Raw genomic sequence first — 16590 nt, forward strand, 5'->3', positions numbered from 1 at the left:
TGTCTCATTATTCCGAATGGGGGGGCAATGATTTAAAGCTCTGATTTAAAGTCAGTGCCTCCATCTGCCAGTCTCATAATATAAGCTACTTTGGGTCTCCACTGGGGAGGAAGGCAGGTACAAATGAAGTAAATAAATAAACATGGCTTCGTGGACCAACTGTGGCAATATATTGGCTAAAATGCTGGTTTCATAGTAGGAAAAATAAGCTTTTTCTTCTTAGGCAGCTGCTGAGAGATCTCATGTTCAGCTATCAGAGATGAGAACTTCTGCAAATTCTCTTAATTTGCCAGATGATTGGGACAAAAATAAACTTCTTAGTTTATGCCAGAAAGAAGTTTAACCATGTTACTTGAAAAATGAGGTAGTAAACCAGTGGAAATAGTAATTTCTAACTACAAACAATAATAACTATTAAATGGAAATTTTCAGAAGGTTGCAGTTATCTGAATGTTCAACAATTATTCATTGGTTATGGTGGGTTTCTACAAGGTTTTCCAGCAATCAAGGAATACAACAAAGGTCTTTAGAATGAAATGCAAGTAACAGAGAAAGCAGGGAGTTTGTGGTCCATGATCTCAAATGTGCATTTTAGCTGAAAAAAGCAGATATGTGGGTGTACTGAAGTTACTTCACTAACTCTTCCAACTCCACTGTTTCCCTTGTTATAAACTGCTCTCCTGCATTAAACACCAGGAAGGAAGATATATCTATCAGGTATATTTGTTCCTAGGGTTGCCAAGTTCGACTCAAGAAATATCTGGGGACTTTGGGGGTGGAGCCAGGAGACTTTGAGAGTGGAGCCAGGAGCAAAGGTGTGACAAGCACGACTGAACTCAGAAGGGAGTTCTGGCCATCACATTTAAAGTGATTGTGCTCCATTAAAATGCCTTCCCTTTATTGGAAATACTGGGGGATAGGGGCACCTTCTTTGGGGGCTCATAGAATTAGACCCCTGGTCCAATCTTTTTGAAACTTGGAAGGTGCTTTGAGGAGAGGCACTGGATGATATGCTGATATTTTGGTGCCTCTATCTCAAAAAACAGCCCCCCAGAGCCCCAGATACCCGCAGATCAATTCTCTATTATACCCCATGGGAATTGGTCCCCATAGGGTATAATGGAGTGCCCATCAGACATTCCCCCCTCACTTTCTGATAACCCTGAACCAGCGGGAGGGCCTCCAAACCAGGGGTCCCCAGCTCTCACCTGGGGATCAGCAACCCTAGCATACATGCTCATTTTTCATATTTCACTGGGGACTGACATGGGCATACACAGCCATCTGGAAGGAAAGACTCTCTGCAATTAAAAAAAGAACCAATTGCATTGCAAGGAGTGGATGTATGAAGCTGTTCCAAAGGAATATAGCTTGGTTATGCAAACTGGCCTTGGTTGGCTGTTTTATCAATGCCTTTGGTCTCACAGATCAGTTTGTAAACTGCAGAGCCTTGGCTTGAGGAACTAGTGTAGCTGTTCTAAAGAGATTTTACTTGACAAATTCTTGCAAAATGCAATCATGCTTTATCTAAGACAGCATGTGATGTAAACTCACGCAGTTTCTTTAGCACACCTGCGTAGGTTATAAAATTGACATGATTGTCCAAGAGCAACCAGAGCAAGGTCTATCAAGGTCAATACTGTCTGGTCTGACTAGCAACAACTCTTCAAGATCTCAGGGTCTTTCACACCATCTATGTCCTGGATCTAAAAACTAACTTATCCAAAAACTAAAAAAATCAAGGGTGTGACAAGCACAAGGGTGTGACAAGACTGTGTTCCTTTTAAATGCCTTTCTTCCATAGGAAATAATGGAGAATAGGGGCGCCTTCTTTGAAACTTGGGGAGCGTTTTGAGGAGAGGAACTGGATGCTATGCTGAAATTTTGATGGCCCTTCCTCAATAAACAGCCCCTCTGAAGTCCCAGATGCCCATGGATCTTCTCGATTATACCTTATGGAAATTGATCTCAATAGAGTATAATAGAGTGCCCTGCAGTCGTCATCCCTGCCCCACTTTCTGATAACCCTGAAGCGGGGGGGAGGGCCTCCAAACCAGGGGATCCCCTGTCCCCAATTGAGGATTGGCAACCTATTTGTTCCTCTCAAAACCAGCCAGGACTGTGGGGGGAGTTAAACCACTCCTTTTCCAATATAATAGTCATCATTTATACCAGATTTCCCCTTATTCCTTTTTGCAGATTAGTTATATCATTGTAGATTCCCAGAGACATCATGTATAGTTTGCTTCTGAGTTACACTATATGTGATTCTGAGATTTATGCCACTAAGGTATTAAAGAACTAGCTGAAATCTCATCATTGTTCCAGTTGAATATGCAGGCAAGAGTGGAAGACATGAAAGAGAACTTTTTCACACAGCCTATGTATTCCGGTATGGAAGCTGGTCAGTTACTGAACAGTAACGGGTTTCTGCTAGCATTTCAGACAGACCCGACTCAGTAACTGGCTGCTACCGGAACACTCTCTCCTTTTCACACAGTCCCGCGGCTGTCCCGGTAGTGAGGCATGCCTGAGTCGTTACTAACAAAGAGCAGCTTCTTCCAGTTTTCAACCCCTCCTTCCGGGTTGAAATCGGTATGGGGCGCTGTGTGAAATGTCCAATATCTAATCTGGGAGCAGTTTTTGCGCCCTTTTTCGCCCGCTGGCATGCGATCTCCGGCTATAGTGCTATAGCGACATATCACAACAGCATCACCATAGGGATGCCTGGGTTCCATTAAAATGCCAGTGATCGCCCCGCTGAAATTTGGTAACAGGTGCCCCACTGGATACACAGTTCAAACGGGAGATCAGGGGACTAGGTGTTGGTCTGTCACCTGTTGCTATCACTTCCATACCCACATGGGAGTCAGATAGATAGATAGATAGATAGATAGATAGATAGATAGATAGATAGATAGATAGATAGATAGATAGATAATTTTATTTATATCCCGCCCTCCCCGCCGGAGCAGGCTCAGGGCAGCTAACAACATCATTCAATTTCCCTTATACAAAAGACAAGGTTACATTAACATTAAACATTAAAAATTCTGATAAGTTTAAAATCACTTAATTAAGTTGATAAAAGTGCTAATGCTAATTGTGCTTTTATAATGGCGGTAATCATTAGCAATTTCTTTCTTCGTCAGCGAAAGCCAGTCGGAAGAGGAAGGTCTTGCAGGCCCTGCAGAATTGTTCAAGGTCCCGCAGGGCCCGCATTTCCTCTGGAAGTTGGTTCCATAGGTTCGGGGCTGCAGAGGAGAAGGCCCGGTTACGGGTGCATTGCAGCTTTACCTCTTTCGGTCCGGGGGTGGTCAACAAGTTTTTTCCAGCTGACCTCAGTGCTCTCTGGGGTTCGTATGGGGAGAGACGGTCCCTAAGGTAGACAGGTCCTCGACCATATAGGGCTTTAAAGGTAATGACCAGCACTTTGTAACGAATCCGGTATGTAACTGGCAGCCAGTGCAGCTCGCGCAGCCCAGGCTGTATGTGCTCCCATTTAGGGAGCCCCAACAACAGTCTGGCCGCTGCGTTCTGCACCAGCTGCAGCTTCCGGGTTCGGTACAGAGGCAGCCCCATGTAGAGGGCATTACAGTAATCCAGTCTCGAGGTGACCGTTGCGTGAAGTACCGTTGCCAGGTCTTGGCGCTCTAGGAAGGGAGCCAACTGCCTTGCCCGCCTCAGGTGAAAAAAGGCTGACTTGGAAGTGGCTGCAATCTGGGCCTCCATTGATAAAGAAGGCTCCAGTAAAACTCCCAGACTCCTAACCCGGTGCGTCGCTTTCAGCGGCGCCCCGTCGAAGACCGGGAGAGGTATTTCCCCTTCCCGGGCGCCCTGACCCAGACAAAGGACTTCTGTCTTCGCTGGATTCAATTTCAGCCCAATTTCAGTCAGGGGAATGCGATTGGTTTGTAGGTGACTCTGAGGCACATTTTTTGGGGGGGGGGGGGGGCGGCTGTTGCCACCTGGAGAGGAGTTGCCCATAGGGCAGCAGGTTTCGGCGGGAGAACAGACCAACAGTGATTGGTGAGACAGATGTTGCTAACCCAGCCTGATGTGCACCCATCCATGCCCACAGGCTATTGGCTGGAAAGTGACTTGTGCCAAGCTGCAGCAGGTATAAATGTCAGGGGGGGAAGCCACAGATTTCTGTGGGTTGTAGTTGGTGAGTGGATCACAAACATCCTGAACTGCATCACAAACATCCTGAACTGTTCAGTTCATATGAATGGGATTTTGTCTGTGAAATTCCATGGTTTAGTTTATAGGTGGGCCACAAACCATGAACTGAACCACATTTGCTGGTTTCTGCCCATCCCTAAACACATGTTTTAAATAGAATTGCCAACTCTAGCTTAGAAAATTCCTGGAGATTTGGAGGCTGTGCCTACAGAGGGCAGAGTTGGGGAGGGAAGGGAGATCAGTGGAGGTATGATGTCATGAAGTTCACCTTCCAAAATTTCATTTTATCAAAGGGAACTGATCTCTGGAGATCAGCTGTAATTCCAAGAGATTTCCATGACCCATCTAGAAGATGGCAACACTAGTTCTAAAGCAACTACTAATAATTTATTTATCAAAATATCCTCCGATTAAAATAGCACAAGGAAAAAGTTGCTTATAATATCTGACATCTTGCATTATGATTCAGACTACAAAGAAAAAAATTGTGAATATAAGGCATGTTCTGAAGTTGGCAAAGACAAGGAATTTGTCATAGTGCTCCAAAGAGCCTTTGTCTCCATATAAATACACAGTTATTTCAGATTACTTACCACCCAGGGCTTGTCACAGAAGTTGTAAATTGACTCTAGGGAGTTGGCACTTGGGATGCCAGCATAATGCATCCCAATTATTAAGTTACGGAAGTCCTCATTTTCGGCCATGCTGAATGAATGTTGTCGGATGAGAACAAAATCAGGCTTGAAGGATCTAAGAAGAATCAGATATTTTATTTAAAAATGAACAGTGGAAGAATCTCTTTAAAATGAAAGGAATGACTTACAAGGCAAGAGCAAATTAGATTGAAAATGTTTACCAAAAGAAGTGCTGAGCTGAAAATGAGAATATTTTTTGGGGTGGAGGTGATATATACCCCCCACCCTGAGATTCCCCCTCCCCCCCCCCCCCATAATTTACTGGTTTGCATTATTTAAGATGATTAAGGCTGCTGAGGGTGGGGAAAAAAAATCAAGCTCCTTTTGGCACATTTGGTGGGAATGCAAAATAGCCAGAAAACATTGGACACAAATACAAAATGGAAACTGTGAAATATGAAATGTCAGTTTGGAAATGTCTCCACTACTGTACTTATTAGGATGCCTGAAGGCCAATCATATCCTTTGAGACATTACACTGTGGCAGTCAGGATGCTACTTGATCATTGTTGGAAAAAGGAATCTTTGCCAAGTATAGAAGCATGGGTGCAAAGGATTTGGCATGTCATAATGGATAAAATATCCAAAAACAAAAAAGACTCTAATAACATGGACACTTGAACTTTATTTATTCAGCTTTTGTTATCTTTCATTTGATATTGGAACAGAAAGTTAATTGAAGTGGATATTAGGAAAGAAGTCCTTAAACTGGTATACATAGATTGAGTTTGTAAATATTAGAGAGTTATGGTTAAGTTAGGCTGAAAATGAATATTGGTGTATAGTTTATATAATAAATAGTTCATTTTTGAAAACCTTTAATTCTTTTGCTAATAAAAAGCTGCAATCCTTTGCCTTCTTTCATCAAAGGATGTACACTGTGCTGAGTGACAAATACTTAGGAGTGAGCTGCACACCCAAAATTAGACTTCTAGTTTTCATCACTAGTATGACATCATCAATATATATCTAATTCTCAACATGGCCAAAACTGTGGCTACTTAAATCCAGAGACTGAACTATGAACAGACAAGACATCTCTTTCTACAAACTTGAGAAAAGCTTCAGGTTTGCAGATAAATCTGAAATATAAAAAGAAATACACTGGTAAGTTAATCACTCTCTTCCCTCCAAAATAAAAGCAATACCTCTAGCTTTAAGAAACCAATGCCCTCACTGGCTATTGCTAAGCAACCACAACAGTATTGCAAGTCAAAGTATTAATTTCTGTCAGTAAAAGTCAGAGGAAAGAGATAGGGGTTCCTTTTGGCCTTTGAAGGAGAACTTATCAGAGCTACAGCCACAAGCAACCACCAGATGATGATACTCTGTAAGTTCCATGACTCATCTGGGTCCAATTTTCAACAGCAGATGGCACAAAAAAGCCAGTGTGGTATTGTAGTTAGAATTTCAGACTAGAAGACCCAGGTTCAAATCTCCACTTTGCCATGGAATGTTGCTGGGTGACCTTAGAACAGTCACCCACACTAAGTCCAGCCTACCTCACAGGGTTGTTGTGAACATAAAATGGAAAAAAATTAAGTATGTTGGTTTGGGTCCCCATTGTGGAGAAAAGGTGAAGTACAAATGTAGCAACTAAATAAAAAAATTAGTTGAAGATGGGGGATGATAAAATGTTAGATTGGTGGGTAGATGGCAAGGAGAGATGGAAACAGCGAAAGGTAATATGGGGAGGGGGAGGCTGCCAGGAGGAAGAAAAGAGGAAACATTATGGGAAGGGATATACATGGGAAAGTGAAGTACTACTTGTAAGTCCTTGTAGGTTCACTGACTGGACCTTGTGGCTGGCATTGGGAACTAGCCTGCCTTGGTGGCTAGCACCATGCAACTCATTTACAGCTTTGTGACTGAATGTAATCAATATGCTGAAGAAACTCAGTTCTATATTTCTATATTCAAATCTTCTGGTGATGCAACAGAGATCTGGAGTCACTGTCTGACTGCTAGGATTAAATGAAAGTGAACAAATTGAAACTGGGTCCAGACAGAAATGATACTAGTTGAGAAGCATGAAGTCTTAAGCATTGTCAAATTTCCCACTTTTGATGGAGTTCAGTTGACCTTTGCTGACTCCGATAAGAGCCTAGAGACTATATTGAACCCAGCATTACTGCTGGAAAAACAAGTTAATTACAACAAAAACATTTTTCCTGATTAGTTTAGTCCAGAAGATGGCCTCCTACCTGGACTTAGCTGATCTGACCCTCTAGATCCATGCCATGATAACATCAAGGCTACACTACTGTAATGCACTCTACATAGGTCTCTGCTTGAAATCAGCCTGGAGACTTCAGATGATACAAGATTGCAGCAGTTCAGCTATTACAGGAAGCTAGGACTGCTCTTTCTGTTGATTCAGTTGCCTCTTGCTCCCTGGTGTAGTCCCTTAAATAGCTCCCTCTTTCAGCCTGGTTTACAGGGGCTGCAGGAAGGAGCCCAAGACTGTTGAGCCTGTGGCAAAAGCTGCACATCCAGGAGAGAGGGAGATGTAAAGCAGCTTCCCGGGCAATCCCAGCTCCCTTTCTCCTGGCCATGTAGCTAGGAAAAAGGGAGATGTGAAGCCTCAGTCAGTCAATACTTTTATTGACATGGAAAGCCTCTTCTTCAGTGATCCTGTCTGTTTCGCCTGTCTGTGCTGCAAGAAGAGAGGATGGAAAGCAGCTTCCCAGGTGATCCCACCCCCCTTTCTCCTTGCTTCATGGACAGGAGAGAGGGAGATGTGAAGCCTCTTCTCAGACAATCCCATCTTCCTTTCACCTGTCTGTGCAGCCAAGAGAGAGGGAGATGGGAAGCAGCTTCCTAGGCAATCCCTTACTCCCAGCTGCAGTGAGCCATGCCAGGAGAAAGGGAGAAGGGGAATCCTTTCCAGGGTGATCCCTGCCACCTTTATCCCAGTGGTGGCAAAGTGGACTGGTTTGAATCAGGTGGGGCCCCCTCGGCTCAGTTTGGATTGGGATTTGGTTTAGGTGCCGCCTGAACCGAACCACCTTTTTAAGTGGGAAGGAAACTTACCTGACAATTTTAGTGCCATTTCGGAATGCTTGTATGTCTATGGCATAATTGCCATCAGCATGAGCAATTAAATTGACCTCAGAAAATTGGGCCTGAAAGAAAAAGGTTCAGTATTAATACACCTGTTAGACTAGAAAATGTTTGCATACTTTTACACTGTTAATGCCTTTCGGTGGGTTTAGGTTATCAGGTCTACATATAGTCTCAGTAAGTGCTTCTATCTCTACCTTAATAGCAGTGTGACAAGACAGATGAATAGTCAATGCAACATTCCCTGAAACTGAAGCTACAAAATGTTGCTATAGGAACAGAAGAGTCATAACCATCACATTAGTATGCAAGCTGCTTTTGGAAACATTTTTCACATGAAGACCAAAACAAACACATCACCTTTTTCAGAAAGTGAACTCTGGGCTGAGCTCTCTCACTTGGTTGTCTAATCAGCCGAGTTAGACCTGGACTGAGCATTTGTCTCTCCCTTTCTGTAACTAATCTAAAGTCGTGGGATGGTCAGAGGCACAAGCCTTTGTTGAAAGCTGAAGGGCAAGAATCAAAGGCCTCTCTGTCCTTTGACTCTTAGACTCTTGAGTGAAAGGTGATGGTGGGATTAGTATCTAGGTAAACTGTTGAATTGTATGTATTTAATTTAAATTGTATTTTGTTGCATGCACATTTTCTAAGCTGTTCTGAGTAACTGGAATGAGAGAAAAGTAGGATAAAACATTCAAACAAATTAACAAAAAAGTCATCCTGCTAAAGGATTTTTACCACATATCAAGTACAGATGTGTGGTCAAACATGTGCTAAAATGGTTATCTGCAGGGCTTTTTTTGTAGCAAGAACTCCTTTGCATATTAGGCCACACACCCCTGAAGTAGCCAGTCCTCCTGGAGCTTACAGTGGGCACTGTACTAAGAGCCCTGTAAGCTCTTGGAGGATTGGATACATCAGGGGTGTGTGGCCTAATATGCAAAGGAGTTCCTGCTATTAAAAAGTCCTGGTTATCTGAATGGGATCTTTAAGGAGAAAAAAAAATATTTGATATATATTATTCTAAGTATTATACATAATAATCAGTGTTGGCTTCATCTACCAACTTTTTTATTATAAGAACTTGAACTTCCAGGTTGGCACCAGAACACCGTCAGTCAACTCTACCGATTTTATGTAAATTGCAAGATAATTATTTCCATCCTACAGAGCTTTTGCTTGGCAGAAAGACGGTTTCTATTTGGTGGAAGGGTATTGTTGAAGCTCCTCCCAAGCAAAGGCTGAGATCCAACATAACACAAAATCATTGTTTATTTTAACATTTATTTATGAGTCGCCTATTCCCCACTGGCATGAGAACATAAGAACATAAGAGAAGCCATGTTGGATCAGGCCAACGGCCCATCCAGTCCAACACTCTGTGTCACACAGTGGCAAAAATTTTTATATACACACACACACTGTGGCTAATAGCCACTGATGGACCTGTGCTCCATATTTTTATCTAAACCGCTCTTGAAGGTGGCTATAAGAGGCTCCAGGCAATTTACATTGGTGAAAACAGCACCCCTAATAGTCCAGACTAGCCTTACCTTCTCAGAGCTCAGAAGGGTCAGTAATCAGATGGCAGACCACAAAGGAAGTCTAGTTTGTGAAGTCAGGACTCAGCTTGCAGATGATCGCACAAACGCTGGTTGGCTCAACACTATAATTAGTTTAACTGAGTTTATGTGATGTTAACATGAAGACTTGCACAAAGAGTTTGTAGGATCTAGCCCACTGCTTTTTGTGTAAATAAATACATAAATTTGTTGTGGCCTTTTGGGTTCATGACTTGATCCTAGAAGATAATTGGCTGAGAAGGAACTTGATATATTTTGCTTCTTTTACAATAAAGTTTTTTTTGGGGGGAGGGGGGTTATGTACAGTAATGTTTACAACAAAAGCATACACCCCCATCCACACACTTATTATTATTCACCGGATGATCACTAAGTGCTAAATGGTTCATCAATATAAACTGTATTTCAATATTTGATAGACATAATTCAGTAACCTAAACATAATTCATCTTCACACAGGGAGGGGGAGGAGGGAGTCTTGCAATTTGTTCCATTCTTGGCAACCTCTGTAGAGGTTTTAATGTTCTAGGAGAAAAATCATATGCATAAAATCTTTCAGCAATTTGGTTGTTTATTACCTGTTCAACTTTGATGTCATATTCCCCATGGATTTTTTTCCCTCGAAAACTCTTGACCCTGAAAAAACCAAAATTATTAATACTATTACATGATGTTTGACTTTAGGTAATTGTGCAAAAATAATTATTAATGCACTATTCTTTAGCAAGCCCATTTTTTTATTCTTTAGCAAGCTGAGAAATATTTTTTTTTCAATTGAACATATTAAAGTAAAACCATTATATTAATGTCTCTATTTTAAAACAATACATCTTGTATATGTTTTATATATCTACAACATAGACCTGATCTTGAAAACATATTAGAATCTATTTTATATATTGGCATATGGACAGTATTACAATTAGGGTGAAGTACTACTGCTCAGATTCACCTTTTCCTTGTAAACATCCGCTGTATGAGGTAATTATTAAACAACCGATCTCTGGCAAAATTCATGTTTCAACAAATGACTTCAGCTTTGAAAATAAACACTAATACGGAACATTAAATTTTGCCATCTGGAGTCTAACAAAATCAGACTCCAGGAGTACTTCCAGTGGCTTAATGCCACAGAAGCATTGCAAATTAAAGTTTAAAAGTATTAACATCTTCCTGAATGTTTGAACCTTAAAAGATTGTTCTTGGTTCTTCCTCTTAAGTAACCTTATGGTGCATATTATTGGATTCCCAGATTCAGGGGAGTAAACTTTGACTAACTTTTGATGCATTCAATTACTGAGAACTTGGGCCCATTCCAAAGTTAAGTGGCGCTTTCAGTGCTTACAAAAACATCAACAAACCTTAATTATTCCCAGCATACTAACTTAGAAATTCGGAACTATAATGACATATATACATTTAATACCTAAATTACATTCTAGAATGGAAAGGGGGAATATTAAGCCTTTAGAAACTCCAGTAAGGTCTTATTTGGTGATGACTGTGATCCCCTGACTGCTTAATAGCCACTGTGCAAGGCAACCAGTGGTGGTAGGGCATGATTCTTTAAAAGAGAGTGCAACTTGCCAGTTTTTGAGAAATGTTAACAAAACAATGCTAAAATAGTTTTACAGTGGGCTGGAGAGCAAAATTATGGATACTTCCCTTCACTTTATATGAAATTCACTACAAAAAAAAGTTACTTCCTGGCAAATTCAGTGTATGTTATTGTTTATGGCTTGTGACTGCAATGTAGGAAGAGAAGCTAAAAGCCTGTAATTTGGTGATCAAAAAATGCAAGCTTTATTTGTGATTATGAAATTGACAGCCAATACAACCAGACAAGTTCTTAGTGATTAACTTGCATGACCGAAACAGAAGAGTTTCCAGTCTCAGTTTTCAAACTCAAATATTGCTGTGAAATTATACATGTGTATGTGAAATTGTGCAAGTACAGGAGACACTGCATAAAACTGAAACAGAAAGAGAAAGGTGACAGTTTTGAGAAAGATGTCTTTCAGGTAAGCTTGTCCCTCATTAGCTGATCATACTGAAGAACTCTAAAAGACTTCTACAGAACTCAAGTTCTCAGGAAGATATTTGACAGTGTTTGACTGTTGGTACATTTAGCTTATATCTTATGATCGATAGTATGCAATCTCAGTTAGCATTTGACCACTGACAGCTTAACATAGGCCCAAGCCTTTTCTTTGTGGGTGCAAATGTCTGAATGAGAGAGGCAAGAACTCACTGAATAACTACAGAGTTTGCATTGCATAAATATGCTTTGGCAGCACATATATAAAAATATATGGAGTAAAATGAAAGCAAAGATGTATAGTACAAAAATAAAAGTATGTATTTCTGCCTTTGAATATTTTAATTCTCTCTTTGTCTCCCCAATTCTCATCAATTGGGGCTGCATCAATTGATGATATTGTAGATGAATTTAAGGCAGCAAATATAGTTTCTTCTTTTCTTTGGATGGAAAGATAATTGAAAGACATGAAAAATGAATTAATGATGTAAAAGAAACAATATTATTTCATCTTCAGAGTGTAAAATGTTTCCATTTAATTCTGGTAGCAAAAATGAAGTAGATCTAGGTTTAATTTAGGACCTCTTTTAGACAACTCTGGCTGCAGAAACTATTTTGGAACTATAACTCATAATTTGTACAAGTACAAAGATATTTTTTTCTCAAATCTTAGCAATTTTCTTTGCTGGTTTGTAGTACTTGCTGTAAGACTAGCATGATACTTCTTAAGATATTTTTCGTTATTGAAACAGCTACTATTTTTATAACCCTTCATAGGGAATGGGCCCATAATAGTTACCAGGGGCGTCAAACTCATTTGTTATGAGGGCAAGATCTGACATAAATGAGACCTTGGTCAATCCAGGCCATGCGTGTCATAAAATGTAATCCCAGGTAGCGGAGATATAAATTTTATAAGGGACACAGACAAACACAATTAAACATTTTTTTTAAAAAAAAACCCTTAAAATAAAATGTTCTTAAAACACTGGCACTCTTTTTTTATTTAACAGTCTCTGATAACTGAGACGTCGTCTCTGAATTATTGCATCAAAACCTGGAGACAATGTCTGTGCTGTAGCAATCCTGAGTATGCTGTTCAATTGTTGTTCAAGTCTGTATCTGTAAGCTGAAAATCTACTTTTGATTTATTGACATTCATTACAGAATCCTCATGGTTAATACTTTGAGCCTAAGACACAGAGGAAAAATGAAATGGCTGGGCATTGTGTGCTTTTGTACATAAGTTGCTTCTTGTGCTGGTCAAGAACATGTGAAGGCACCATGACACAGACTGAGGATTATGTGTGTGTTTACAAAACTATAGTCTTCCTCAGAGAAATAACTATAGCTCCTATGTAGCAGTCCAAGAATAGAGAGAAAGCAATGTATAGTAATCAGTTTCAGCCTACAGTCTCGGAAGTCTAAGTTCAAAATCCCCAATCTACAAAGGAAATGTACTGGATGAACTTGGTCTGGCATACACTCTCAGCCCAGTCCACCTCACTGTTTTGATGTTATTCCTCATCTACAGGGCTTTTTCTTAACAGGAATGCACAGGAACACAGTTCCAGCTGGCTTGGCATCAGGGGGTGTGGTCTAATATGCAAACGAGTTCCTGATGAGCTTTTTCTACTGAAAAAAAGCTCTGCTCATCTAAATCATTCACATTGCTTTCATATTGAGAGACTGGATCACAAGGGCATAAATACAGTGATAAAGGGGAGGCAAACCCAGTTGCACCAAGGAGAGCCGCAGCATATGAGCCCAACAGCCCTCTCTCTCTCTGTGCAGCAAGATAAAAAGTGCATAGCTTGAATAAAACTTTGTTGGTTGTTTCTCTCCCATGTGATTGAGGACTGGCCATAGTAAGCTTTCACTGTTTTCCTCCCTTCCCAGAGTATCAGGAGGGGGAGAAGCCTCAGCCAGTGGAAGGCAGAGAGTCTTGGCTCAGTAGCTCTGCTGTGCAATTGAGAGACACCTCATAAAGTGACAACACAGTATATGACAGAAAAAACAACAACTGTGTACAAAACACAATAAAATATGTATATATAAAGTCTCTCTTGTTTGTCTCTGTTTGTTTTCAATAATACCAAATACACGGTATACAGAAATAGCTCACAAAAGGAAAGGATCCACAAAACTTCAAATGTCCAGAGGATGCTCAGTCCTTCACACCGCTTGCTCAATTCTGTGTGGTATCCAAATTCCATACAAATCCAAGCTTTAAAGGTGATGTTCCCTTTACGTGCCCGTCAACTTGGATCACGTTTCACATTAAATGCTTCCTCGAAGAGCCAATCTGCTAAATTTTTCTTTTTGACATCAACTAAGGCCACTTAATCAAATTTCCAATAGGCACTAGCTAATCATAGACATGTCAGACTGTTTCCCTATAAACCCACTAATTAATACAAATTTGGATTTTTCAGAGACCTATTTTCTCATGCAACTTCTGGCAACTTGAGCTGTGAGCTACCATACTGAAATCCATGAATTTTGGTAGGAGCATTGTTCAGGATCCCAGGATCATACCACATAATCAGTGGAAAACTACCAGGCCAAAATCCATCATTCTAGAAATTTTGAAATTTTTGAAACTTTCTTGAGGAAAAGAGACCAAGAAAGAATCATGCCAGATAGGGAAAAGTTGCTGAAGTTGGTTCTGTGTAGGCATTTTTTATAACTTCATTTGCAGTACACATTGCAGAGGTCTCCTATGAAGTTACAAAATATGCTAATGAATAGACAGTCATGCAAGAATTTTGTGGCAAAAATGTAGCAAATTATATGATTCAGATGTATTTTCTTTAATCCATGAGTTTGCTTATGGATCTAGAAATGAGGGAGGTAGCACCAGTAAGATCATGACTTTTTCATCCCCAGGAATACATCACCTACAGGAGGGGCTATGGCTCACTGGTAGAGAATCTGATGGCATGCAGAAAGCCGCAAGTTCAATCTGTGGCATCCCAGCGAACAGGATCAGGTAATGGGTGAAAGACCTTACCATGAGACTCTGGACTTCCACTGCCAGTCTGAGTAGAATACACTAACTTTGATGGACCAAGAGTCTGATTCATTTTAAGGCAGTTCTGGGTGTATGTACAGCTAACTTATTTTGTACAAATCTTCCTTTTGGATAATACTGCTGCCATCACTCTTCGGAGTTATTCAACTCTAATAAAATAGTTATTCTATGTCAGCAATAATATTTTAATTTTTGTGTCCTATGGCTATAGCACACAAAACTATACAGGGTGAGATATTAGGTGAGTTCACACATATGAAATAATGCACTTTGCAACTGGATTTTTACTGTGTAAGAACAACAAAATCTACTTGCAAACAGTCACCATGTGAAAGCACCCACTATGTTGTTAATAGGAATATAATCATTTTATTATATTTTCCTTTTTAAAGAGTTAGCCACAAACATAGCACATTATATTGTCAATGAACCAGATCTAAGCACTTGGCTGATTCTTGAAAACTAATTAAACCAGGTGGCAAGACTAGTTCTAATGAGAACTAGAGGTCTGGTTTACAATAAGAAAGAGGCATAAGAAAAGGCCTGCATGGTTTTAACAAACAAAGTAATGGAAGCTGTAAAAGGTAAGAAGGACTCCTTTAAGCGGTGGAAAACCAGTCCAAGTGAGATTAGTAAAAGGGAACACAGGCTGTGGCAAATCAAATGCAAGACTGTGATCAGGTAGGCAAAAAAGGACTATGAGGAGCATATTGCAAAAAACATAAAGACCAACAATAAAAATTTCTTCAAATATATTAGAAGTAGGAAACCAGCCAGGGAGGCAGTGGGGCCCTTGGATGACCATGGGGTAAAAGGATTACTGAAGGAGGATAGGGAAATGGCTGAGAAGCTAAATGAATTTTTTGCCTCAGTCTTCACTGTGGAAGACGAGAACTTTTTGCCCACCCCAGAACCACTAATTTTGGAAGGGGTGTTGAAAGACCTGAGTCAGATTGAGGTGACAAAAGAGGAGGTCCTACAACTGATAGACAAATAAGTCACCAGGTCCGGATGGCATACATCCTTGAGTTCTGAAAGAACTCAAAGTTGAACTTGTGGATCTTCTAACAAAAATCTGTAATCTTTCATTGAAATCTGCCTCCATTCCTGAGGACTGGAAGGTAGCAAATGTCACCCCCATCTTTAAAAAGGGTTCCAGAGGAGATCCGGGAAATTACAGGCCAGACTGTCTGGCTTCAATACTGGGAAAGTTGGTAGAAACCATTATCAAGGACAGAATGAGTAGGCACATTGATGAACACGGGTTATTGAGGAAGACTCAGCATGGGTTCTGCAAGGGAAGATCTTGCCTCACTAACCTGTTACATTTCTTTGAGGGGGTGAACAAACATGTGGACAAAGGAGACCCGATAGATGTTGTTTACCTTGACTTCCAGAAAGCTTTTGATAAAGTTCCTCATCAAAGGCTCCTTAGAAAGCTTGAGAGTCATGGAGTAAAAGGACAGGTCCTCTTGTGGATCAAAAACTGGCTGAGTAATAGGAAGCAGAGAGTGAGTATAAATGGGCAGTCTTCGCAGTGGAGGACAGTAAGCAGTAGGGTGCCGCAGGGCTCGGTACTGGGTCCCATGCTCTTTAACTTGTTCATAAATGATTTAGAGTTGGGAGTAAGCAGTGAAGTGGCCAAGTTTGCGGATGACACTAAATTGTTCAGGGTGGTGAGAACCAGAGAGGATTGTGAGGAACTCCAAAGGGATCTGTTGAGGCTGGGTGAGTGGGCGTCAACGTGGCAGATGCGGTTCAATGTGGCCAAGTGCAAAGTAATGCACACTGGGGCCAAGAATCCCAGCTACAAATACAAGTTGATGGGGTGTGAACTGGCAGAGACTGACCAAGAGAGAGATCTTGGGGTCATGGTAGATAACTCACTGAAAATGTCAAGACAGTGTGCATGTGCAATAAAAAAGGCCAACGCCATGCTGGGAATTATTAGGAAGGGAATTGAAAACAAATCAGCCAGTATCATAATGCCCC

General features: G+C 40.8%; 1 protein-coding gene across 2 annotated transcripts in view; it reads right to left on the bottom strand.

Moving 5' to 3' along the window:
- The window catches only part of SYN2 (synapsin II), a 454742-nt gene that overhangs the window by 215355 nt on the left and 222797 nt on the right, over positions 1-16590 (bottom strand). For both annotated transcript variants that reach the window (XM_060239868.1, XM_060239867.1), the window contains exons 2-4: positions 10105-10162; positions 7914-8005; positions 4779-4935 (exon numbers count right to left, since the gene is read on the bottom strand). In XM_060239868.1, coding sequence (XP_060095851.1) covers positions 4779-4935; positions 7914-8005; positions 10105-10162 — 307 coding nt within the window. The remainder of the gene's footprint in view (positions 1-4778; positions 4936-7913; positions 8006-10104; positions 10163-16590) is intronic.

This window comes from Heteronotia binoei, chromosome 5, assembly GCF_032191835.1.
Source record: "Heteronotia binoei isolate CCM8104 ecotype False Entrance Well chromosome 5, APGP_CSIRO_Hbin_v1, whole genome shotgun sequence".
NCBI classification, from domain to species: domain Eukaryota; kingdom Metazoa; phylum Chordata; class Lepidosauria; order Squamata; family Gekkonidae; genus Heteronotia; species Heteronotia binoei.